The following is a 24981-nucleotide window of genomic DNA, read 5'->3' as shown; positions in this document are numbered from 1 at the left end:
AGTAATGCCAGTTAAGACTCAGTGATGGGAAGCAAATGGTTGGGGTAAGCAAGTGATTTCCCACAGGAAATCCACCTTGCACCTTGCAGCAAAACTGACTTCAAGGACAGGTTAACTAGATAACAGAGAGCCAATAATTCTGAAACCTATCATCATGCAGTTTTACCTTGTAACATCAAGCTCTCTTACCCTTAGTTTTCAAAACTACCCCTGCAAACTTAATCTTCACACAGTGAAAAAAATTTTCAGAAACTAATTGCATTAGTTAATGTGAAATTATAGTACAAACCCCTAGCCTTGTTCTAGCAAAACAAATAAAATCCCCAAGCATGCAAAGCCTTTTGGTGCACTCATTGAAGATGAATCATAGGGAAAAAGACTCTATTTTCAAAGTGTACTTTTAAAGTGTACTTATTATTAAATTCAGTAAATTATGAAGAGAATACTATATGAAATTCTCTTGAGTTGTATGGTTTGAGATTTATCAAGATGAATAAGGCAGTCTACTGCAAACTCTGACCAGGACCAAGAAGACGGTGTTAAGTTATTGCCAGGGGTCTATGGAAAAATTCTCATATATGCAAAATGAAAAAACTATAATATTTCTCTTTTCTCTACTCCAGCCCATGATAATCAGGTGACATTTTGTCTAGCTCCACAAATACTCAATGACCATATTGTCCAAAATCCTCCAGTACAAGATCACATCAAACTCATTATCACCAAATTTCAAGAACATCTTTTCAGCTGCTCCTTCCTTACAAATAACCAAATTTGCCATCACTAGAAGAAACATTGCTTTATCCCTGCTTGTAAAACCTTTCAGGCACATATGTCTAAATTTGGTTGCTATTACTGTACATTTTCCCTTGAGACTTGTAAGACCAATGCTGATTAGTCATACAGAAAAGAAAACCATAAGCAGAGCATAAGAAAAATTATTTCCATTTTAATGTAGTATAACTGGGAGATGAGTGTCCTACTTTACAATTACAGTTATCAAAGAAGACTATTCTGAATGTTAACTTATAGCTGAATTTTGAGAAGGTGAATGATTCTCTGTTAAGCAAGATTTTACCCTCTCAAGTCAGAAAAGAGGACAAATATACAATCTTCAAGTAATAATCAGTTTATCTGAATCAAAGTAGGTAAAGGAGGTTAGTAAGGCTCTCTATATAACAAATGTACACAAATAATTATTTTCTTGAAAGACTTTGTTCGAGAAAAATATAGCAAATTTCTTGAAAGGATATGACAATAAATATTCTAGGCTTTTTGGGGGGCTCACATTCTCTCTTGTTGAAATTGCTCAACTCTGCTATTGCAGTTCAAAGGCAATCATAGAGGTACATATATGAAATATGCAACTGAGTTACAGTAAAAGTTTATTTTAAAATAATATATGATTTTGCCCATGTGTTGTATGTAGTTAATCAACTCTCATACTAGGCTGTAGAAACTAAAGGAAAGTGTTAAGTTTTGAGATTGAAACTGTAAAGTGTCCAGATTACGTGGGGCCTGAGGGCATAAAAATCTAGAATTTTATTCTTAGCATGGTATAAGGTCATTGAGAGTGCCTTCTAAGCAACAAAATGACTTGGTCTTACTTAATTTTTAAAATGTTGTTCAGGATGCCGGTTGGAGATGATAAAAGCCATCTTTGAATGGAGGCTGTTTGCACTAAGTCTAGAGGGGACAGCAGAGAGATGATATGAATTTTTTTCTGTAGTCAGGACATGGCTCATTGCAGCATTATTCACAGAAGCCAAGATATGTTAACAGCTGAAGTGCTCATCAATGGATGAATAGATAGAGATATGGTACATAAAAACACCAGCTGTTGCACAGGATAGAATCTTGTGATTTTAGAAAATATGAATGGAACTAGAAAGTATTATGACAAATGAAAAAGACAGAGAAAGAAAAAAATCCAAGTTTTCCTTCATATGTGGACAGTGCTGTTATCAAACTGGAAGATGGAGAATCTAACATTCAACTTCAGAAAATTCTGGGTTGAAATTCTGAATTACCTTTTAGAAGAGGAATAAATAAATATAAAGAAAATAGGTCATTTTAAAAGAGGTCAGAAGGAAAACCAAGGCCAGTGTCTAGTTATTCAGGCTAAAATAACTTAGGAAGGAGTTACTAAAGTCTCCCTTTGGACCATGATATATTTTGATGCTTAGCAAATATGTTACACGATCAAATAAAAATTACTGTAACAGGGCTTTTGTTAAAGTGACCACAACCATTACTTCCTGTGTTAATGTGGGAAAAGACTTCTTTCTATAATTTATTCTTCTCTATAGCATAGAGAGCTTCATGCCTCCAAGTAATGTCTTTTTTTGCATTGCCAATAAGTTGTAGAGCAGTGGAAGGAGACTGATTGCAGGAACATAAAAATAACTGATGTAGAGAGACCATAGGATGTCATTTGTCACCTGCAAAGTGTGCAGGTTAGTTGTGACCTGAAAATATGCTGTTATGTGTTTCTTTGTTAGCCTTTGACCACATCCTAAAACACTGTGAACCATTCAGAGCTAGTTTGAGTGCTTAAGTAATTCAGCTATATGAAAGAGGTAACCATTTTATTATTTTTACTTAATTCAACTTGAAATTATTTCAGGCTGGAGAAACAGTTAAGTGGGTTGGGTTATATTGCATGCTTGAGGCTCAGGTTTGTGCCTTTGCACAGCTGACTCCCAGAAGCAATGCCTGGAGGGACCCCTGATGACAATTGGGTGTGTAACCAAAACCACAACAATAAGCTAGATGATACAAAGAATTCTTCTGGAGAAAATAATCACAGAAGTTATTCATTGTTAATGAAGCATGGAACAGAATACAGACTGAATAATGTTCAATCTCCATTTGTAGGTAAAGGATTGCTTTTTGTTTGTTTTGGTTTGTTTTGGCTTTGGGGCCATACCTGGTGATGCTTAGGACTTACTCCTGACTCTACACTTGGGAATTATTCATGGAATAAGGCTCAGGGAACCTTATGGGGTGCCAAGGATCAAATCCAAGTTGGTTTCATGCAAGGCAAGCACCGAACATTGTACAATCTCTCTAGTCTCAAGTAGGTAAAATTTTAACAGCTAGCTTTTGCTTTTAATCAAATGTGTTTAAGGAGCATAAACTTCATTGAAATGATTTTTATCGTAGAATATCTTAATGCTAATAATATTATTCATCCTAATATATAATATGAAATCCCCAAAGAATAATTTGTCATTTTTCAAACATATTTAAGCATCATCTATTAAACACACACATGACAGGTAGATAAACAGATACACACACATACCAACTCTATTTTTCATAAAAATTCTGAATGGAGTTCCCATTCTATCCTATAATTTTATCTTAATTAATGTAACATTAGTTTCCAAGATTGTATAAGCTTTCTAGGTATACTTTCACCCCTTTTCAAAATACATGTACTATTCTCTTTGTTTCCTGTTCTGTTTTGGGACCACACCCAATGATATTCAGGGGTTACTCCTGACTTTATACTTAGGAATTACACTTTGCAGCTTTTTTTATTTGTTTGATTTTTTCTTTCTTTTTTTTTAATTGAATAACCATGAGATGCACTGTTACAAAGTTGCTCAGGATTGGGTTTCAGTCCTATAATATTACAATACCCATCCCTTCACCAGGGTACATTTCTCACCGCCAATGTCCGCAATGTCCCTCCCACCACCACACCCCCACTCCCACCACCAGCCTGCCTTTACAGCAGCTTCCTTTTGTTTTGATTTTTAATGTACCACTCTACTTTATAAATCCTAGCAAAGTTTAGAATATAATTTGCTGCTAGTAAAAATAATCCAGGGGTTATTTTCTTTTACGAGTAAAGTACCTAGAGCTAGGTTTGTGGCTATATTAAGTGACTCACAAACATCACAAAAAAATCATAAAAATTCCCTTGACCTTTTTTTCTCTTGGTTAGATACTTTCTGTGACTAAAAGTACCACAACTATGTACAAAAAAGAGAGAGGGAATTGACCACATGAAACTGTTGCAGATGTAGGATGATCTAATAAACAGGGAACTGGATTATGATTGGTTTAGACACTCCAGTTCCTTTACCTAGCTTGGGCACATCATTGCCTCAAACATTAGAACCACAATGAGAAGTTCCAAAAATCTTGCATCTAGTTAAGCAACTAATAGTGTATTTGCATAGACAATGGACGATTATAACTCACTTGTTATTCTCAAGTTATGATGAAGACTCTATTGCATAGCTCAGATCCCCTTGTAGATAAAGGACTGATGACTGAGCTGCCAGACTGTTGCTTAACTCAAAGGAAGCCATGCCCTGGGCTGAGACTACTATAGATATTCCTTGACCTGAAAAGTCATTTTACCAAAGACATTTCTTCTTTCAACACTATTTTTACTAGGGCTTCCAAAAGCCCATCCCTCAGCCAACACCCTCCACCCCAACCCATCCCCACCACTTTGTTTCCCTTCTTGCTCCCTGTACTCGTCCCTCCAATTGCAGAAAATTCCATCTTCAGAGTTGGGTTTTGGCTAAAGCTTCTCTCAATACTGACTATATTGCAGTTTGACTCTTTCCTCTGCCCAATTATACTTTTAACCATTATTCTCTGCCAGTACTCATGATCTCAACTGCACATTTAGCAAATGTTCTGTATACTAATATTCATCTTGGAATTTCCTTCCTGGGGAACCCAATCTACTACAGAAATAGACTAGGGAATTAACTGTACTCAAAATATGCTCCTTTGTTTCAGTTTCAACTTTAATGTAATTTTAAAATAGTCACTGGAGTGACTGGAGTGATAGCACAGTGGGTAGGGCATTTGTCTTGCACGCAGTTGACCCGGGTTTAATTCCTAGCATCCCAATTACCCTGGGCACCGCCAGGGGTAATTCCTGAGTGCAGACCCAGGAGTGACCCCTATGTATCACCGGGTGTGACCCAAAAAGCAAATAATAATAATAATAATAACTAAAAGTTAAATGTATCACTGCACTGTAGCACTGTCGTCCCATTACTCATCAATTTGCTCAAGTGGGCATCAGTAATGTCTCCATTGTGAGACTTGCTGTCACTGTTTTTGGCAGATCAAATATGCCATGGGTAGCTTGCCAGGGTCTGCCGTGGGGTTGAGATACTCTCGGTAGCTTGCTGGACTTTCTGAGAGGGGCGGAAAAATTGAACCTGAGTTGGCTACATGCAATGCAAACACCCTACCTGCTGTGCTATTGCTCCAGCCCTCAAAAGTTAAGTGGAATTTTTATTTATTTATTTAATTTTAATATTTTATTTGCTTTTTGGGTCACACCCAGCAATGCACAAGGGTTAGTTCTGGCTCATGCACTCAGGAATTACTCCTAGCAGTGCTCGGGGGACCATATGGGATGATGGGAACCAAACCCAGGTTGGCTTGTGCAAGGCAAACGCCTTACCTTCTGTGCTAATTCTCCAGCCTTGTAATTTTTATTTTTAAGACCACACTTGGAAAAAATCCAGGGTTACTTCTGGCTCTATACTCAGGGATCTCTCTTGGTGGTCTTGGGGATGCTGAAGATTGAACTCTGGTCTGCTGCCTGCAAGGCAAACATATTACCCCCAGCTATTTTTTTCTGCTCCCATAAATTTTAAAAGTAATGTTTAAGAATGTCAGGTACCATTGAAATTTTTGTCTTTTTATGTCTGTTTGAAAATATTTGCCATCTGCAACAACTCTTTATTTCCTACAGTTGAAAATAACCCATAATTTTATCTGTAAATCAACATATCATCATATTCCCATTGATCATCGGATTTCTCAAGCAGTCTCAGTAACATCTCCATTCGTCCTAGCCCTGAGATTTTAGAAGCCTCTCTTTACTTGTCCTTTCCAATAGTGCTGCATTGAAGGCTCTTTCATGATCAGGGAAATGAGACCCATCATTGTTATTGGTTTTGAAATATGAATACGCCATGGGGAATTTGCAAGGCTCTCCCATGTGGGCAGGAAACTCTTGGTAGCTTGCCAGGTTCTCCCAGAGTCTCTAAGATGACGCGAGGCCTCAAACAGATTGGGGGCTTGGTTTTACAGTCTCTGGATGTTGGCTATTGGTGGAATTACACAGCACCAGGGGCAGTCCTTGAGTGTGACCACCTAGCTACTGGAAAATGGGGGATCTGGCCAGAAGAGGCCCAGTCTCAATCTGAGCAGGCTCAGAGATCTCAGCCCTTGGTCCTACACAGCTGGGTTCCTCTGCTGGTTTCTTCATGCATGAGGCTCCTCCGAATGTGTGGAGAGGATCCTTGAGCATGGGGCTGTGGCTGTGCTCTGGAGGTCTTTGCCTGAGGGCGTGGGGAGGGAAACTGAAGCTCATCCATTCCGAGGGGCCCCGGTGAAGACAGCCAGACGCGAGGGCAAGAGACTCTGTGTATTTGTAAGTGCTTTATACTTTTGAAATAACTTTGTTTTACATATAAAATTAGTGTTACTGAAAATTTCAATAAGATGTTAAATTTTAAGTATGAGACAAAGATCACCTCTAATTTTGACATACATATTTTTCATCTTCAAATGATATTATCTGTCCAAACATTTAAGAGGTGTTAAAATCTGCCTCTTTGATATTTCCTTTAGTCTAAGTCTGAGGATTGGACCCATGTTCACTCTTCTCTGCCATACTAACAGATAACTTTTTAAAGGAAGTATTACCAAGTTTAATGGGGAACCAAAGTGAGATAAGAAGGAAAAATAAAGACAAATACTCAAGAAAAAACAGGAATTCTCTAGAACAGAGTGAGTCCCTACACATCTCAGGTGGAGATGGTCCCCTGTCTAAAGCACTTATATACAGCATGTTATTAAATGCATCTCACAGCACATATTCGTGTGATAAATAAAGCAGCTAAGTGTTACCTATAACCAATATATTATCTTTATCATAATTGTCATCATATATGACATTTAGATTTTTCTCTATAATTTCACAAGAGCAGATTCATATTACAAAAGAATTCAGTCAAAGAATAAGCAGAGGACCAAAGTATACTGCAGCAGTGAGACTAAGTACTATGAGTTGTACATAGCTCTAAGAACTGGAATGAGCTACGTACATCTGAGAAAGCAATGTGACTAGGTGGAAGATAATTTTAAGGGATCCCAGAGTTTATGGTCTCCTGAGCTTTAATAGCTGCACATTTTCTAGCTCCATTTCTTAGGAAAATGTGAATTTAATGAGCATCACCGCAGAGAATTGCAGATTGTGCTTGGGAAGTGGAATACCAGGACTATGTTGGTGTGTCTGTTGGGTTATTTTATGTTTGATTTCCTGAAACTAAATGAATTTGGCCCTGGGTTAAGTCTAATGTGTCTTCATGCTTAAGCTGAACTCTATACAAATATTGCTAGCTGAAATTGACATCTTATAATCAGAAATAATTCAGAACTACACTACTGTGGTGACTATTTGGATAATATAAAATTTTGTAAAGTCAACTTTCCTTCGCTGCTTGTTTTATTTTTCTTTTATTTTTAGTCAACAATTTTTTTATATTTTGCACAGGACTATCTTTTTTTTATTACTTCTTTTTAGTTTTTGTACTTTGTGTCTATGTAAGCATTTTTCCATTTTATGTATAGTTTAATTAATTATGAAAACCCAGCCAAGCCATGCTCAAGGCCACTCTCCACACATTTATTTTTCTTTTTTCTTTTTTTTTTAATTTAAATTTTATTGAATCACCATGTGGAGGGTTACAAAGTTCTCAGGATTATGTCAGTTATACACTACTCAAACACCCTTCCCTTCACCCGTGCCCATATTCCATCACCAACCACCCCATTATACCTCCCGCCCCCTCCCGCCCCCCCAGTCCCCGCCCTTGTAAGTGATAAGTTTCATTTCGTTTACGCTTTATCTTGGTTACAGTTCATGTTTCAACACATAATTCACTATTGTTGCTAGGGTTTCCCCCCAAAAAAGAGAAGACAGTCCCACTGTCAAGGAAGCATTTGATCGCTCTCCATTGCTGAGAATGTAGAGATATTAAGTCCCGCTGTTTGTTACATAACTTTTCTATTTTTTTCCCCCCTCGTCCCGTGCCACCGAGATCACGCCTGTTTAGTAATCACCACGCTGCCTGACAAAAGGAAAACAAACCAAAAGAGATGGTTATTTCTCGTCATCAGCCGGCATGGGGCTCTGGCTTAGTTGATAGTCTGGTAGAATGTCTGCAAGCAGTTTCTGGAACCAAAAGTAATACGCTGGTATCGGCCCCGGCTCAAGATTCCACCAGCGTCCTGCTGTTCCAAGTACATAATAATTTATTCCCTTGTATCCGATTCCCACGCCACCAGGTCCGTGTCAGCTTAATGGACATCATACTATGGTTAACGCCATGCCGCGTTTCTTCCCGAGAAAGAAGGATATTTCTTCTCAGCCGGCGTGGGGATATGGCTTAGTTCAGTCTATAGAGATGGCTACCACTTTGGTGGCCTTCAATATTTCAGCAAAAGTCTTACTATTCTTTTTTTTTTAATTTATTTATTTTTAATTAGAGAATCACCGTGAGGGTACAGTTACAGATTTATACACTTTTGTGCTTATACTTCCCTCATACAAAGTTTGGGAACCCATCCCTTCACCAGTGCCCATTCTCCACCACCCGTAAACCCAGTGTCCCTCCCACCCTCCCCAATCCCATCTCCCCCCCACCCCACCCTGCCACTGTGGCAAGGCATTCCCTTCTGTTTTCTCTCTCTAGTTAGCTGTTGTGGTTTGCAATAAAGGTGTTGAGTGGCCGCTGTGCTCAGTCTCTAGCCCTCATTCAGCCCGCAACTCCCTTCCCCCACATGGCCTTCGACTACAATGTAGTTGGTGATCGCTTCTCTGAGTTGACCTTTCCCCGGAACGTGAGGCCAGCCTCGAAGCCATGGAGTCAACCTCCTGGTACTTATTTCTACAGTTCTTGGGTGTTAGTCTCCCACTCTGTTATTCTATATACCATAGATGAGTGCAATCTTTCTATGTCTGTCTCTCTCTTTCTGACTCATTTCACTCAGCATGAAACTTTTCATGCCCATCCACTTAACTACAAAATTCTTGACCTCCTTTTTTCTAACAGCTGCATAGTATTCCATTGTATAGATGTACCAAAGTTTCCTCAACCAGTCATCCGTTCTGGGGCATTCGGGTTTTTTCCAGATTCTGGCTATTGTAAACAGTGCTGCGATGAACATACATGTGCAGATGTTGTTTCGATTGTACTTTTTTGCCTCTCTGGGATATATTCCCAGCAGTGGTATTGCTGGGTCAAATGGGAATTCAATATCTAATTTTTTGAGAGTCGTCCAAATTGTTTTCCAGAAGGGCTGAACCAGTTGGCATTCCCACCAGCAGTGAAGAAGGGTCCCTTTCTCCCCACATCCTCTCCAACAGCGGTTGCTTTTGTTCTTTTGGATGTGTGCTAGTCTCTGTGGTGTGAGGCACTCTCCACACATTTAGATGAGCCTCACACATGAAGGAACTGGCAGAGGAACCCAGGTGTGCGGGACCTGGGGCCGAGATCTCTAAGGCTGCTTGGATTGGGACTGGGCTTCTTCCACCCAGATTCCCCATTTTCCAGTAGCTAAGCAGTCACACCCAGAAACTGCCCCTGACACCATATAATCCCATCAATGGGCAACATCCAGAGACTATAAAACCATCCTGCTTTGATGCAGCACCTCGACATCTAATAGCCCAGTTCTCTCTCTTGGAGAACCTAGCAAACTACCGAGAGTTTATTGCCCGCATGGGAGATCTTGGAAAGCTCCCCATGGCATATTCATATTCCAAATACAATAACAGATATATAGATACCTCTCAGAGAGTCTGGCAAGCTACCAAGAGTATCCCTCCCACACAGGCAGATCCTGGTGAGCTATCTGTGACTTACTCAATATGCCAAAAACAGTAATGATAGGTCTCATTCCCCTAATCCTGAAACAACCTCCAATTGTTGGGAAAGACGAGTAAGGAGAGGCTGCTAAAATCTCAGGGCTGAGAGGAATAGAGATGTTACTGGTGCTTGCTCAAGGTAATTGACGAACAACAGCATGACAGCGATACAGTGATCTATAGTTTAAAAGGAATGCTTTATTTTTTTTCTAACAGTCTTTTATTTCATATTGAGACTACTTATGTTTGTTGATTTTATCCATCTAAATTATCATTAACATTTTCATTTCCATTAACATTTTCTTTTGGTTTTATATTTGGATTTTCTTTGCATTCTTTTTTAAAAAAAATTTTTCTAGAAATTTTGTTTTATTTATTCCTTATTTTATGCCAGGGGGTGAAGGAGGGAGACTAGGGTTGGGCCACATCCAGCGGTGCTCAGGGCCTAGTTCTGGCTCTACTTTGAGAGATCATTCTGATGGGCTGGGTAAACACTGCACTGTTTACTTTGCACACTGTTCTGTTGCTCTGGACTTTATTTCCTCATTTTTGTTTGTCAAGGGAAAAAAGAAGATTATTGATTTAGGGGCCAAGGGATATAGTTCAAAGGACTGGAGGAGATACCTGACACATATGAAACTTGATTTTGATCCCTTGGGAACCACTGAATTGGGCCATGGTGAACTACATATCTCTCGGAGAGCCCGGCAAGCTACCGAGAGTATCCCACCTGCACTGCAGAGCCTGGCAAGCTACCTGTGGTGTATTTGATATGCCAAAAACAGTAACAAGTTTAACAATGGAGACATATCTGGTGCCTGCTCGAGCAAATCGATGAACAATGGGACGACAGTGTAGTGCAGCACTATTTTATATCTCACAGTCAAGAGAAATATTTTTAACTTATTTATTATGGAGGTGGTGATACCTACACACATGTATCTGGCTAAAGCCAAATGCTCAAATTCCACAAAATTCTAAATTAATGATAAGTTGATAAAACCATCTTTTTATGAATAGTATCTTTATGTAGATACATAAATAAAAAATTTAATAGTATGAAGAATGATATGCTAATACCTTTTAAATGGACATGAAATAGATAAATCCTACAGTATATGATTTAATAAGAGTGAGGAGAGGAGAATTCGAAAAATTTGAATAGGCCTATAAAAGTATTAAGCTGTGTTTTATACTAAAAATGGAATGTTGGCTTTATGTTAGAAAATAATTTTAGAAAAAATATTGTATTTTCTTATGACAGAAAATATTGTATTACAGATAATGTTTAAGTACCTGCATGAATAAATGAAAGGTTATAATAAAAATCTTTATAGATGCAACAAAATCACCTAAATGGACATAGAACAGTCAGTTGAAATGAAACATTAATTCCTTATTGAAAAAGTATAAAACCCCTTAGCAAGCTAGGAATAAACAGATCTTTCTTAATTTTGTAGAGAGCAGCCATAAGTCTCATGAGCAAATGCCATACTCAATGTCAAAAGTGCTGAGAATTTTGTGTTGTCTTTAGAGAAGCTTCTTTAACACTTCTTGAAAAATTGCTTTCAAGACTATGAATTCCTTAAGTTTTGCCTATGAAGTTCCATATAGTTTCTTCAAATGTGGATGATAATCTACCTGGAGAGAGTATTCTTAGTGAGGTGTTCATTTCATTTTTTTTAAACTATATCACACAAGTCTCTTATGACCCATACATTCTCATTTGACAGATCTGCTAACGAGTCTTCTGAACTTTTCTTTATTTGTAAATTCCTTTCTTGATATTGTTGCTTTCAATATTCTGTTTCTATTGTTGGCTTTAGTCACACTCTTCAATTCTAGGATAGAGGGTAGGGCGTTTGCCTTGCATGTGGTTGACCTGGGTTCGATTTCTCCGTCCCTCTCAGAGAGCCCGGCAAGCTATTGAGAGTATCCTGCCTGCAAGGCAGGGCCTGGAAAGCTACCCTTGGTGTATTTGATATGCCAAAACGAGCAACAACAAGTCTCACAATGGAGACGTTACTGGTACCCACTTGAGCAAATTGATAAACAATGGGATGGTAGTGCTATAGTGCTAAGATTTCTTAAATGAATAGGTCTTCATTAAATTTGCCTTTATTTTATCTGGGTATTCTGATGATTCTTTTTTTTTTTTTTTTAATTTTTATTATATCACCATGTGGAAAGTTACAAAGTTTTCAGGTTTATGTCTCAGTTATACAATATTCAAACACCATCCCTTCACCAGTGCCCATATTCCACCACCAAAATCCCCAGTATACCCCCCGCCACAGCCCCCCCAACTGTATAACTGATGAATTTCACTTCATTTTCTCTCTACCTTGCTTACATTCCATATTGCAAAACAAAACTCACTATTGTTGTTGGAATTTCCCTCCAATGAAGACAGCCCTACTAAGGAAGCGTTTGATAATTGGTTTGTCATTAAAAGATTGTATGTTTTAAGTTTTTAGAAAAGGTCGCATGGCCGCATCAGCGGCCGCGCAGCTCGGATGTGTTCCAGTCCCGCAACCCGGAGCCGTGTTAGTTGCTTCTCAGTGTCGCCAGGGTTCCATCCGGAGAAGGTGTACCAGCTGTACCTCCTCCGTCTGGATCCCCGGTGTTGTTGGCCCGGATTCGGGTCCGGAGCATTTCTCCGGCCGCATTGCTCACCAGACTGCCTGGCCTCTTCTCTGTTGAAGGTGGGAAGATGGCGCCGAGGGTGGGTCGAGGGCGGGGCTTCTGGCGGCCGGGACCATTTGGAGTTTGGGCAGGCGCTGCCCCACTCCAGTGCCCCCCCGCGGCTCGGATGTGTTCCAGTCCCGCAACCCGGAGCCGTGTTAGTTGCTTCTCAGTGTCGCCAGGGTTCCATCCGGAGAAGGTGTACCAGCTGTACCTCCTCCGTCTGGATCCCCGGTGTTGTTGGCCCGGATTCGGGTCCGGAGCATTTCTCCGGCCGCGTTGCTCACCAGACTGCCTGGCCTCTTCTCTGTTGAAGGTGGGAAGATGGCGCCGAGGGTGGGTCGAGGGCGGGGCTTCTGGCGGCCGGGACCATTTGGAGTTTGGGCAGGCGCTGCCCCACTCCAGTGCCCCCCCGCGGCTCGGATGTGTTCCAGTCCCGCAACCCGGAGCCGTGTTAGTTGCTTCTCAGTGTCGCCAGGGTTCCATCCGGAGAAGGTGTACCAGCTGTACCTCCTCCGTCTGGATCCCCGGTGTTGTTGGCCCGGATTCGGGTCCGGAGCATTTCTCCGGCCGCGTTGCTCACCAGACTGCCTGGCCTCTTCTCTGATGATTCTTTTATTGTTTCTCTTAACTAATTTCATAGTTCTCTGATGTACTGTTCATTTCTTTATAAAAATTTTATTAATGTTCCATTATTTTCTAAAGGTTTCCTGCATCTCATCTTGGAGCACTTTGATATTTTCCTCTGTTGCTGTTATTCTGCTGCCCAGACTTCTGTGGTGATTTTACATCATATAAAATAGCTTTCATTCCTGTCACTTCTGAAAGTAATGCTCTCATTTCACTCTCATTTCAATCTTACTCTTTTTGTACTTGCTGACTACCTGTGCCATAGTTTATTTGATCTTACTAAACACCCTAAACATGGTATCACTAAATTCATTCTCTGAGAGTTTATGGAGCCAATTGGTTGTTATTAGTAGAGCCTTCTGTGTTAATACTTCCACTCATTTAAGTTGGTGGGCTTCTATGTGTCTTCCCCAATGGGTTTTTTTAAAATTTATTTTATTGAATCACCATGTGAAATGTTACAAAGTCCTCAGGCTTATGTCAGTTATACAATGTTCAAACACCCGTCCGTTCACCAGTGCCCATATTCCACCACCAAAAACCCCAGTATACCTCCTGCCCCCACCCCCACCCCCGCCTGGGTAACTGATAAATTTCACTCTTCTCTTTACCTTGATTACATTCCATATTTCAACACAAAACTCACTATTGTTGTTGGAGTTTCAACACAGACTCACTATTTTTGTTGGAATTTATCCCCCAAGAATACAGCCCTATTGAAAAGGAAATATTTGATATTGAGTTTTCCACTGATGAGAATGAAGACATACAATTTCTGTATTTTAGTAATTAAATCCAGGGAGATTAAAGTTGGAAATTGAATCATTTCCCTTCCTGGAGCAGCATGGAGCAAAAGCTTAGTTCACAGTCTGGATACATGGCTGCAAGCACTCTCTGGAACCCCAAGTCTTATAGCTGCCTCTGGTTCCTGCTCGTTCGGCATTCCCGCGGCTGTGCAGAGGCATGGGCACCCGGGTCGAATGTCAGCTGGAGCCGGAGCTCTGGCCCCGGCCCGAGCCTGCCCAGGTGTCCCAGTTTCAAGTTCAAAACACACATTTTTTTTTTTCGCGCCACAAAGTTCATACCTGCTCAAAGGACCCATAAAATGTCGGACACCACGCCTTCTCCCCCGGGAGGGAGGAGAGACCAAGGGAGAAGGATATTTCCTCCGTTATCCGGCGTGGGGCAAAAGCTTAGTTCACAGTCCGCATACATGGTTGCAAGCACTCGCTGGAACCCCAAGTCTTATAGCTGCCTCTGGTTCCTGCTTGTTCGGCATTCCCGAGGCTGTGCAGAGGCATGGGCACCCGGGTCCTGCCTGAGCCTGCCCAGGTGTCCCGGTTTCAAGTTCAAAGCACACATTTTTGATGTGTCATGCTATGCTTACAGTAAATCTTTGTAGTTAGTCCCCCCTAGGAGTATCTGATGGACAAGGCTGGGTGTTATATTTTCTTTCTTCTACCTGTCTTCACCCAGTGACAGTATAAGTGTATACACTAGCTGTTTGAGGTATGATGAGTAGAACTGTCAGTCGTGAGGTTAACTTCACCTGGAGAGTTGGTGGGGCAGCAGAGATTCAGTAGATGTAGAGATAGGCCTGCTGAGAAAATCGAAGAGGAGGTCAGGTATGCGAGGGAAATCAACTTTTGGATTCAAAAAGTCCTGAATGTCAACTGGGAGGTTAACCTCATACTTCACGAAGGGTGAGAGGAACAAACTGAGGTTTAGAGGTGGTGAAGTGGGCATGGGGTGAGACAGAGAAATGGTGCATCACTTTTTAATGTCCCAGTTCCTAGGGTTATCCAGCTAGAACTTGCTCTCTTTGTGAAATGTCTATGTTCCAAATCTCTTATGTTTATCAAAATTTAACCTTCGTATGTCTTATTTGGTGGAAGGTCCATGAGAACTATTCCCAGGGTATATTTTGAAGATACAAATTTTGTATCCAGTCCTAAGATATATGAGTTGGTGGTTGGAAGAGGGAAGAGAGGGAAGCTTCTAAACAGTTATTAGGGGTCCCAGGAACCATTCACAAATAAATTTGGTCAGCCAGGCAGGCATTTAAATCAAGCGCCCATGGTTGTGCTGTTGTTCCTTGTCATATGATGTCAAGGACAACCAGAGCCACGTCCAGTGGTTCCACAGGGTAATGCCAGGCGTGGAGGACTTGTGGTGTCTGGAATCAAGCATGTGCTATCTCTCTGTTCCATATTTGAATGCCAAGGGCTCATTCATCTCTAAACTGAATGAAGCAAAAAAACTTTATAGAAATTAGCACAAAGGTGGTGTAGAAGATATATTTGTGCTACCTCTCATGTGAGTTAGACCCTAAACGTGGGGGTTCAGAAGAGAAGGACCAGCTAAACACAACCAAGTTGCTTGATCTAGCATTTCTTGAAATACTTACCACAGAATAGTGTGTTTTAAATTGCTACTAAAAATTAGAAGAGAATATTTTGCTTGTGCTATAAGTTTTGGAAATACTGTGCAATATATCCTCTTAAAAAGTGAAATAGCATACTATCTCACAAAAGCTATGTGATGTCAAAGCAAATAAAAGATTTACTTTGAGCACACTGTGTTTCAAATAAAGACAATTTTTCTCATAATGCTCTAAATTTGCTAGTAGCACTTCATCTAGGAATCTGTCTATTGATATGTGTGCTATGTAGCATATCATTGTGTTTTCAGAAAATTGAAAACTGCAAACTTTCACATGTGAGAAAACAATGTTCTCTATTCACTTCTCCTTTATCCTAATTTTTTAATTTACTCTTTCAACTTAGTTTTTGATATTTCAAAAGTTTGATCAAGTAAGGTCTGAAAATCTTGCTAATTCTATGCACTGGCACAAAGATCTAACTTTAAAAAAAATGAATAATTACGTTTCGTGGAAGATCTCTTAGTGTAAACTTAATGAAAATATGGATCATCAATATAGCCTAACAAGATACAATAGCAGGACATGATTAATTTTGAATAATTTCAAATGTTAAAAAAGCAAAATTGGAACCACAAGGGTCTGTCCCTTGTTTTCAAGTCATTTGATAAATTTGTACCAACTTTAGTCTTACTAAAGAATTATTCACTGAATAAAGCAAAATCACAGAGCTATGTTCTCTTTTTATAATAGAGAGTTATTCTAAGAGTCTTAAAAATACTGAAGCACAGTTTATTCCAAAGAAGAGCAATATGTATTGTTGGAAATTATTTAAATAACAGGTAAACATATAAAAATATATTTAGTCCCTGTCATAACTGTTATTTATAGCTGTTCAATTTTCTTTTCTTCTGGTGCTGGGATTGAATACAATGTCTCATATATGCAAATAACTACCCTTAACAATTGGATCCTCAAAGATTAAAAACAGAGACATTCAGAACACATATGTGCATATTTAAAAATAATATGTAACCATAAGAAAAAGGTTCAATGTATAAAAATCTCTAGGAAAAGAGATAATAAGTTATTATCTCAGAAGTAAGCAATCGTTTTGACAAAAGATTCCAACTTCTATAGGTATGAAAGGAAAAACTGACATTGGGGCTTAAAACCACTTCAGAGAAATTATAAAAAGCAAACCCCTAGAAAGAATGCTTGTCTTATTATCTCCATCCTTAAAAATTACACATTTCCTCTTTGTTTAGGTTTTTAAATGAGATAAGGGGTTGTCCCTCAGGACATCCTCCCAGAAAGTAATTTGTTATTTATTCTGAACCCACCATTTGCAACCCAACCTTTCCACCCAGTTGTTTCCCTATTAGAAACAAAACAAAATAAAATTTTCAAGAAGGTTCTTGAAGCCCTGAAGTCAAGATGGTTGCTTTGAGGACATGGGTCTGCCATTTTACAAACTGATAACCGGTTGCCAATAAAGGTCTTGTTGACCTGAAAAGAGGTTTGAAAATTGGGTCTAGTTCTATACTTTCTGACACACTATCTTTTGAGTATGAGAACCCTAAACAGCACCTGCCATTTTGATATGTTTTTCATTTTCTTTTGGCAACAAAATCTCAATTTTGTTGGTCTTAAAATTCTCATTTCTTGACAGATGCCTATCAAAGCCTCATGTCTCTCCCCCAAATTTTCTACAACACTTCTAACTGCTCAAGCTTGTCAGAACATTTGTGCTTAGGCCAGCTATCTTCTAAATTTCATTTTGATAACCCATCTTATTAAAGAAGTACTGCAGAACCTCATGTTTATTTATTATTTGAACATAGCTCATGAAGCTATCAATCAAATCTCTGAATGCACTTAATAATATATTTTATCACAAACATATCCATAGGCCTTTTAATATTCTTATAATGTCTTTATGTGCTTAACCATCTATATTTAATGAAAGGCTAACGTACCATTTCCTGGCAAATTTCAAACATCTATGGATTATCTAATGTATACTCACAGAGTTTCTGTGTGGTCTTAGACAATCTTGCATTATATTCTGTTTATATAAGTCTATAAAATGAGGATAAATCATTGAGAATTATAATGCAGGGTTTTCAAAACTATTTTAACAATTAGAAAATCTGAAGTGGTTAAATTTTATTGGTCTAAGATTTAATATTTTAGAGATGCTAATCATGGACTTGATCTCTTTTAGGCTATTAGCTAATCATTTAGCTATCTCATTGATTAAAAAATGGCTATCCACTTTGTCTCTGTCTTTGTCTCTTCTTTATCCACAGACATGTGAGAGTATAGACATAGACTTTATGCAAGAAAGCTTGTGGGTAGATACTGTCCCAGCTGCAAAGTTTGGCTTCTAATATGTTTTCCTGAGAGACATACCTCCCAGGTGAATCACTAATTCTTGCTTTTTTGCTAAGTCTTTCTAAAGCATCGGGATCTTGACCTCTGCAACTAAAACTAACTAATAAATAGCTTATTGTTTTTATTATTTCTGAATTTGTGTTATATATTCAGATCAACCAGATGGAAGCTTCCTTTTTTCCTTCTTGTCTCATCCTCTGCATTGATTTCCTTCAGTATGGGGAATTTTCACACATAATTGTTTATGCTTAAGACCCCTTTGATAGGTTGCTGACCTAACTCGGTGCACAGAGGGGCAGAGATGAGTAAAGTGGAAAAATAGAGAAATAGAAGTTTATTGGAGTGAGCTCCTGGAGGGACTCTATAAACCTCTGGCTAGGCTCTGTGTCTGGGGAAAGGCTAAGCAGGGATTTTAAGTTGTCTTGGATAAGAAAAGGGAACAGAGGTCCTGCCAAATAAATCCATTCAGTTCCTTTTGAGCCTGGGACTTCTGTCCAACCTGAAGACTATCTTCTTTTTGAATCAAAGGTCAACACCTCAAGACCACCCTACAGATAGGCGTCAGATTGTTAATTGGAAATCTTGGATTCAGCTCTTCATTATTTTCCATCGCCATATATTTTTTTAACCTTTCAAATGTTTTTTTTTAATTTTTATTAGTGAATCATTGTGAGGTACAATTACAAACTTATGAACTTCTATGTTTGTATTTGGTTTACATCCCTCCACCAGTGCCCATTCTCCTCCACTACTGTTCCCAGTATCCCTCCCACCACTCCCACCTCAATCCCCACCACCCCACCCTGCCTCTGCAGCAGGGCATTCCTTTTTGTTCTCTGTCCTGTTGGATGTTGTAGTTTGCAATAGAGGTATTGAGTGGCCATCATGTTCGGTCTATAGTCTACTTTCTGCACGCAGAAAATGTTTTTATTTTAAGTGAGATTTTGTGGTTTATAATGGTTTCTCATTCACATAATTCTAACACCACACCTATCACCAGTGTGCCCACATCCCTTCGCCAAGGGCCCTAATGCCCCTCCCTTTCAGTCGTGCCTGCTCCCCCCACCTACCCAGTTGAGTGGATCAGTTCTCCCTCAAGGCTTTGTTATTGTCTTGCTGTGTAACTTTAAGTCTTGCTTTTTAAAAATCTAATTTTTATATGTATGTTATATGCTATATGTTATTACATGTACCAATCATCCATATTAATTAATTTCTCAAAGTATTATCCAGAATACTCATATTAAAGTGAGCATGGATACGTTAGTCCAGCAAGTTGGGCTCTACTCCAAATATTCTGATTCAAATAGATCTCAGAAATATGCATGCAAAACTTGTACTACATATCATGTTTATGCACACTTGCATCTAAGAATTTCTGAAATTGAAAGAGGAGTAGTAGTAAACAGCTGGAGCTTCCTGCCAAATGACCTGGGTTGGACGGAGGATCTGACATTGGTGAGGGTTGGCAAGAAATCTCATACCAGTATAATGTACACCATACATAAATATCCTTTCCTCTGTTATGCTTCAAAAACAAACCCCCCACCCCACCAAGCAAAAACCACATGGCCAACAGATCAGCACACCTGGGGGCTTCTTACTGTAACCTCCTTCCTCGCTGTTTAGAATATTTTATCAAATATTCAGGTCAAAGCCACTTTGATTCACTTTAGGACTCCGTGACTTTTCTCCAGGGATAGAAAACCCCTACTAGTCTAATTCATATATTTATTTCCTTTTTTATGTTTAAATTATAAAATGATTGATGAAAATTCAAATACCAGAAACAGAGGCATGTGGGATTTTCCTTTTAACAGTACCCTCAAATTTAAGGGCTTACTGGTTTCAGAAACTCTATCACCACATTTCCTGTTTGCAACTGAACAAAGTACACACAAAGATTTTAAGAAACATAAGAGAGAGATCGAGAGAGCAAGAGCAAAAAAAGAGCCTAAGATACAGATAAAGTAAGGCTTTATTGCCCTACTTCTAACAGAACAAAGCAGCATCGCTTAAAAAAAAGAAGTTTGTTGGGAGCATTTTTAATCAATACACTTGGTTACATGAGGATTTCTCTAAGAAAAAAAGTATGTCAGGTAAGTGGCACTGCAAACTTTTATTCCTTTTTTAGTCTAAAATATTCACTTCAAAATTTGAAAATCCTTAAGAAAAATATATTTAAGATTTAGAAAGTAAGTTTCTTTACACAATTAGTTCTTTAATGTTATATAATATTTTGCATAATTAGAACAATTTTTGAAATACATTAGTGGATGTTTTTTGGATATATTCTTGGGCAATATTTTATGACATAAAGTTACCTGTTTCTATTTATTAAGTGTTCATTAACACTAGTTCATTTAAAGTACTTAAATTTTGTTGACCAAACATTGTTTTCATTAGTGCAATTTGTTTATATAGCAGTCTAGGATATAGCCACACTATAAGTCCTTAGAGTTTGGGTACTATGCTGTTTTCCCAGAAGTCACCCCAATAGTCAACATTCTGAGAGATGACAATTTTTTAAAGATCAGTGAAAATTTGATCCATTGTGGAATGAGTTGCTTCTACATTAGTTAGTTGAGTTCTATGTTGGTGGTTCGTTGCTCCTTTATCATCTTATTTCCTCTAATTTCTTTAATAAATGTATTTTTGCTTGTAAGAGTAGACATTCATAGTCTATAGTTGGGAAAATTGTAAAATAAATCTTTAAAAATTACATAATTTCATCACTTATAAAACCATGAGATCTATTTTCTTCTAACTTTTATTTATCTTCATCCTAAATGATTTACCTTTCACCACTAAAATAATAATGTACATAATATCCAATATCCATCTTTTTTGCTCTTTTCACTAAAATTATAACATGCTCTTTAAAATTGAAATGAATTATATTTCCTTTTTTGTAGATAACTTCTGCCTAATTATTTAAAATAAGTGCACAAAATAACATCTATTCAGTTAATTATAATTTATTTAATGTGAAAAAATAATGTGTCAAGATTTTTTTAATATTTTACATTATAAAAGATATATTTTATGTTAAAATTATTTTTAGGAAAGATTTCTAGAACTGGAATTACTGAGAAAAAGTTATGAACATTGAAGTTTCATTAATGTCAAACTGCTTTCCAAGAGTTGATGCCAGTTCTGTCTAATTCTTGAAATGTTCGCTTTAACCTACTGATAGGGTCTTTAAAAATCTTTGCTAATTTCATAAGCACAACATGCTCATCCTCTGTCACTTTGAGTATAAGGAAATTGAACTTTTTTTGCAGGATAATTAAAACTGTGTATAATTCTATCATTTGTGATTTGTCTGATTCTATCTTTTGCTTAATTGTTGTGCTTACAATACTCTACTACTAATTTACATAAGCAGTTTATAGAGATGTCATATGCTATAATATCTGTAGTGCAGTGTTTTGTTTCCTGGATTTTAAAATCACTTGATTGAATTAATCACCCAAGGAGCATGAGCTGACTATGATTTTCACTCTATCTTCTACATGTATATACATCATCATAAGACAAAGACAATTATTTTACTTTTGCTAGAATCAGTCTCCCTGGTGTTCGTCCATTTACTCGAGCGGGCATCAGTAACGTCTCTATTACACTCAGCCCTGAGATTTTAAGAGCCTCTCCTCACTCATCTTTTACAATGATTGGGAAAATAAAAAAAGGAAATCACTGTCACTGTATCACTGAAATCCTGTTGTTCATCGATTTACTTGAGTGGGCACTAGTAGCATCTTTATTACACTCAGCCCTGAGATATAAGCAGCCTTTCCTTACTCGTCTTTCCCAACGATTGGAGGCTCTTTCAGGGTCAGGGGAATGAGACCTATCATTACTGTTGTTGGCATATCAAATACACCACAGGTAGCTTGCCAGGCTCTGCTGTGCTGGCGGGATACTCTCGGTAGCTTGCTGGGCTCTCCAAGAGGTATGTATATATATTTTACTGTATTTGGGATATGAATACGCCATGGGGAGCTGGCAAGGCTCTCCCATGCGGGAAATAGACTCTTGGTAGCTTGTCAGGTTCTCCAAGAGGGGGAAGATGTTGCGTGGCTACAAAGCTTGGACTTCCGGATCTTGGTCTTATAGTCTCTGGATGTTAGCCATTAGTGGGATTACACGGCGCCAGGGGAAGTTTTTGAGTGTGGCTGCCAAGCTACTGAAAAATAGGGGGTCTGGGTGGAGATGGCCCAGTCCCAATCCAAGCAGACTTGGAGATCTCAGCCCCGGGTCCTGCACACCTGGGTTCCTCTGCCGGTCCCTTCATACATGAGGGTCGTCTGAATGTGTGGAGAGTGGCCTTGAGCATGGCTATGGCTGGGTTCCAGAGGTCTTCAACTGTCAAGGCTCTGCTTGGGGTAGGAGGGAAAGGCAACCGGTCCCCTCTGAGGGGCCCCCGTGAAGGCAGCCAGGCGAGGGGGGGCAAAAGACTGTTTCACTCTCTTCCAAGAGTTTGGTCTTATAGTCTCTGGATGTTGGCCATTGGTGGGATTACACGGCGCTGGGGGCAGTTTGTGGGTGTGGTTGCCAAGCTACTGGAAAATGGAGGGTCTGGGTGGAGAAGGCCCAGTCCCAATCCGAGCAGGCTTGGAGATCTCAGCCCCGGTTCCTGAACACCTGGGTTCCTCTGCCAGTCCCTTCTTTCATGAGACTCATCTGAACGTGTGGAGAGTGGCCTTGAGCATGGCTGTGGAAAAGGAAAATACTATGAGAAATTTCTCAATTTCTCAATTTCAGCAATTTCTCTGAGCTAGTAGCTATGAGATGATGGAAGAGTGGGAAGCCTGAAGGCAGTGAATGTGATATTTAATTATTTCCAGGATTAATTTTATATTTATAAGAAAGGTGGTAAAATTTGCTCTATAGCATTTCAGAGTTCAGATATATTCCATTCAAGTTCTATATTGGAGTACTTCATTGTCATTTAAAAGGTTCTATAATTCCACTGAAGAAATAAAATAAAATAAAATATTTGTTATTAAAGTGTAGACCTTGAAAAAAACCTGAAGTTAAAGAGAATCAGAAGTTATTAAAAATATGTCTAAATACATTTATATCTATGAAGTAAAAAGGAAAATGTGTGTAAAAAACTGTGAAAATATTTTTAAGCAATGTATAAAGAAGAACCATCCAAATCTTCACTTCTACCTTCTTCAATTGTCTTGAAGTCACTATATTAGCCCATGTACCTCTATCATAAGTTCCACTTGTATTTCTGCAGTCACCAGTCATTGAATCAAACAATGATAACTACTCCTTTGGGTTAGTACTAATTTGTTTAAACTATGATTCACTATTTACACATTACACATTTGCCTTTTTGGCTTTTGGGGGCCACACCCAACAGTGCCCAGCACTTACTCCTGGCTCTGCACTCAGGGATCACTCCTGGTAGGACTCAGGAACTGGATGGGATGCCACACATCAAACCAGGGATCTGCTCACTATGTTATCGTTCTGGCCTCTCAATCACCTTTTTGAGACAATTGCAGTGTTTCATTCAGAGCGTAGGTAGAACAAATTAAGAGACTAATTTATTAATCATCCTTTAAGTCAGATGTTTTTAAAGATTTGTCAGATTTGTCTAAGACAATATTTCATCATTTTCTTTAAGTAATGTTTGCCATGGATTTGCCCCTGGTAGAATGAGCTGAAGTGATAGCTCAGTGGGTAGGGCGTTTGTCTTGCAAGCTGCCAACCCAGGTTCAATTCCTCTGTCCCTCTCAGAGAGCCCGGCAAGCTACCAAGAGGATCACCTGCATGGCAGAACCTGGCAAGCTACCCATGGCATATTCCATATGCCAAAAACAGTAACAAGTCTCACAATGGAGACGTTATTGGTGCTCACTTGAGCAAATCGAAAAACACGATGACAGTGCTGCAGTACTAATGTTTGCCACTGATTTCAGAAAAAGTCATTCTAGGAAAGTGTAGATATAATACTTTAAATTTCTTATTAATAAATGAGAATTAAAATAATAAGGAAAATTCCTTATTAATAAGTTTATTTCTTAAAATTCTGATAAATAAGCATTCATATATTTCTTAATAATAAATATTATAAGTTGACACTTTTCCAGGTACAATTTTTCCATTTAATTTTCTCAGAATTCCTAAACTTTAAAAAGAAAAGCAATTGGTAAGCACTCTTAAAACATTAAAGAAATATATATTGAATTTACACACATCCTTGACATTTTCAGAGGCTCTTACAAATAATCCATAGGATAACATAGTGTCTCAAAGCTCTCCTCCATCCCTCTCCTATGTTTATGCTTTCTTCAGTTAAATTCTGTAAATGTTGGTTTGGAGGAATCATAATGTACTAGAAAGAGTACCTTGTTATCACAAAGATGGACCTTGAACTCCAGTTTTACAATTAGCTTAGTGAGATTCAGATATGTAAAAAGTCACCTGGGTTTTATTTATTTTTTTTAATTTAATAGTTTATTTTTAATTAGTGAGTCAACGTGAGGGTACAGTTACAGATTTATACATTTTTGTGCTCATGTTTCTCCCTTACAAAGTTTGATAATCCATCCCTTCACCAGTGCCCATTCTCTACCAAAAGTAAACCCAACATCCCTCCCCCCCTCCTCAGTCCTGTCTCCCCCCACCCCACACTGCCACTATGGCAGGGTGTTCCCTTTTGTTCTCTCTTTCTGATTAGGTGTTGTGGTTTGCAATAAAGGTGTTGAGTGGCCATTGTGTTCAGTCTCTAGTCTATATTGGGCCCGCATCATCTTTCCCCCACATGACCTCCAATCACATTTTACTTGGTGTTCACCTGGGTTTTAAATTCCTTCTCTCATTCCCTCTAACCCGCATTGTTCTGCAAGAGATATTCCAAAGTTCCATAGTTTTATTTCCTCTCTTCCTATCACAGTCTTACTTGACATCCCCCTGCTCATAATAGATACTCATTAAAAGCCGG

General features: G+C 38.8%; 1 protein-coding gene across 1 annotated transcript in view; it reads left to right on the top strand.

Moving 5' to 3' along the window:
• The first annotated feature begins 20066 nt into the window (after positions 1 to 20066).
• Positions 20067 to 24981, top strand: part of LOC101551554 (T-cell receptor-associated transmembrane adapter 1) — a 38952-nt gene continuing 34037 nt past the window's right edge. The window contains exon 1 of the mRNA XM_055124514.1: positions 20067 to 20116. Coding sequence (XP_054980489.1) covers positions 20110 to 20116 — 7 coding nt within the window. The 5' untranslated portion in view covers positions 20067 to 20109. The remainder of the gene's footprint in view (positions 20117 to 24981) is intronic.

The sequence above is a fragment of the Sorex araneus genome, chromosome 2 (assembly GCF_027595985.1).
Source record: "Sorex araneus isolate mSorAra2 chromosome 2, mSorAra2.pri, whole genome shotgun sequence".
Lineage (NCBI taxonomy): Eukaryota > Metazoa > Chordata > Mammalia > Eulipotyphla > Soricidae > Sorex > Sorex araneus.
This window is presented reverse-complemented; position numbering and strand designations above follow the sequence as displayed.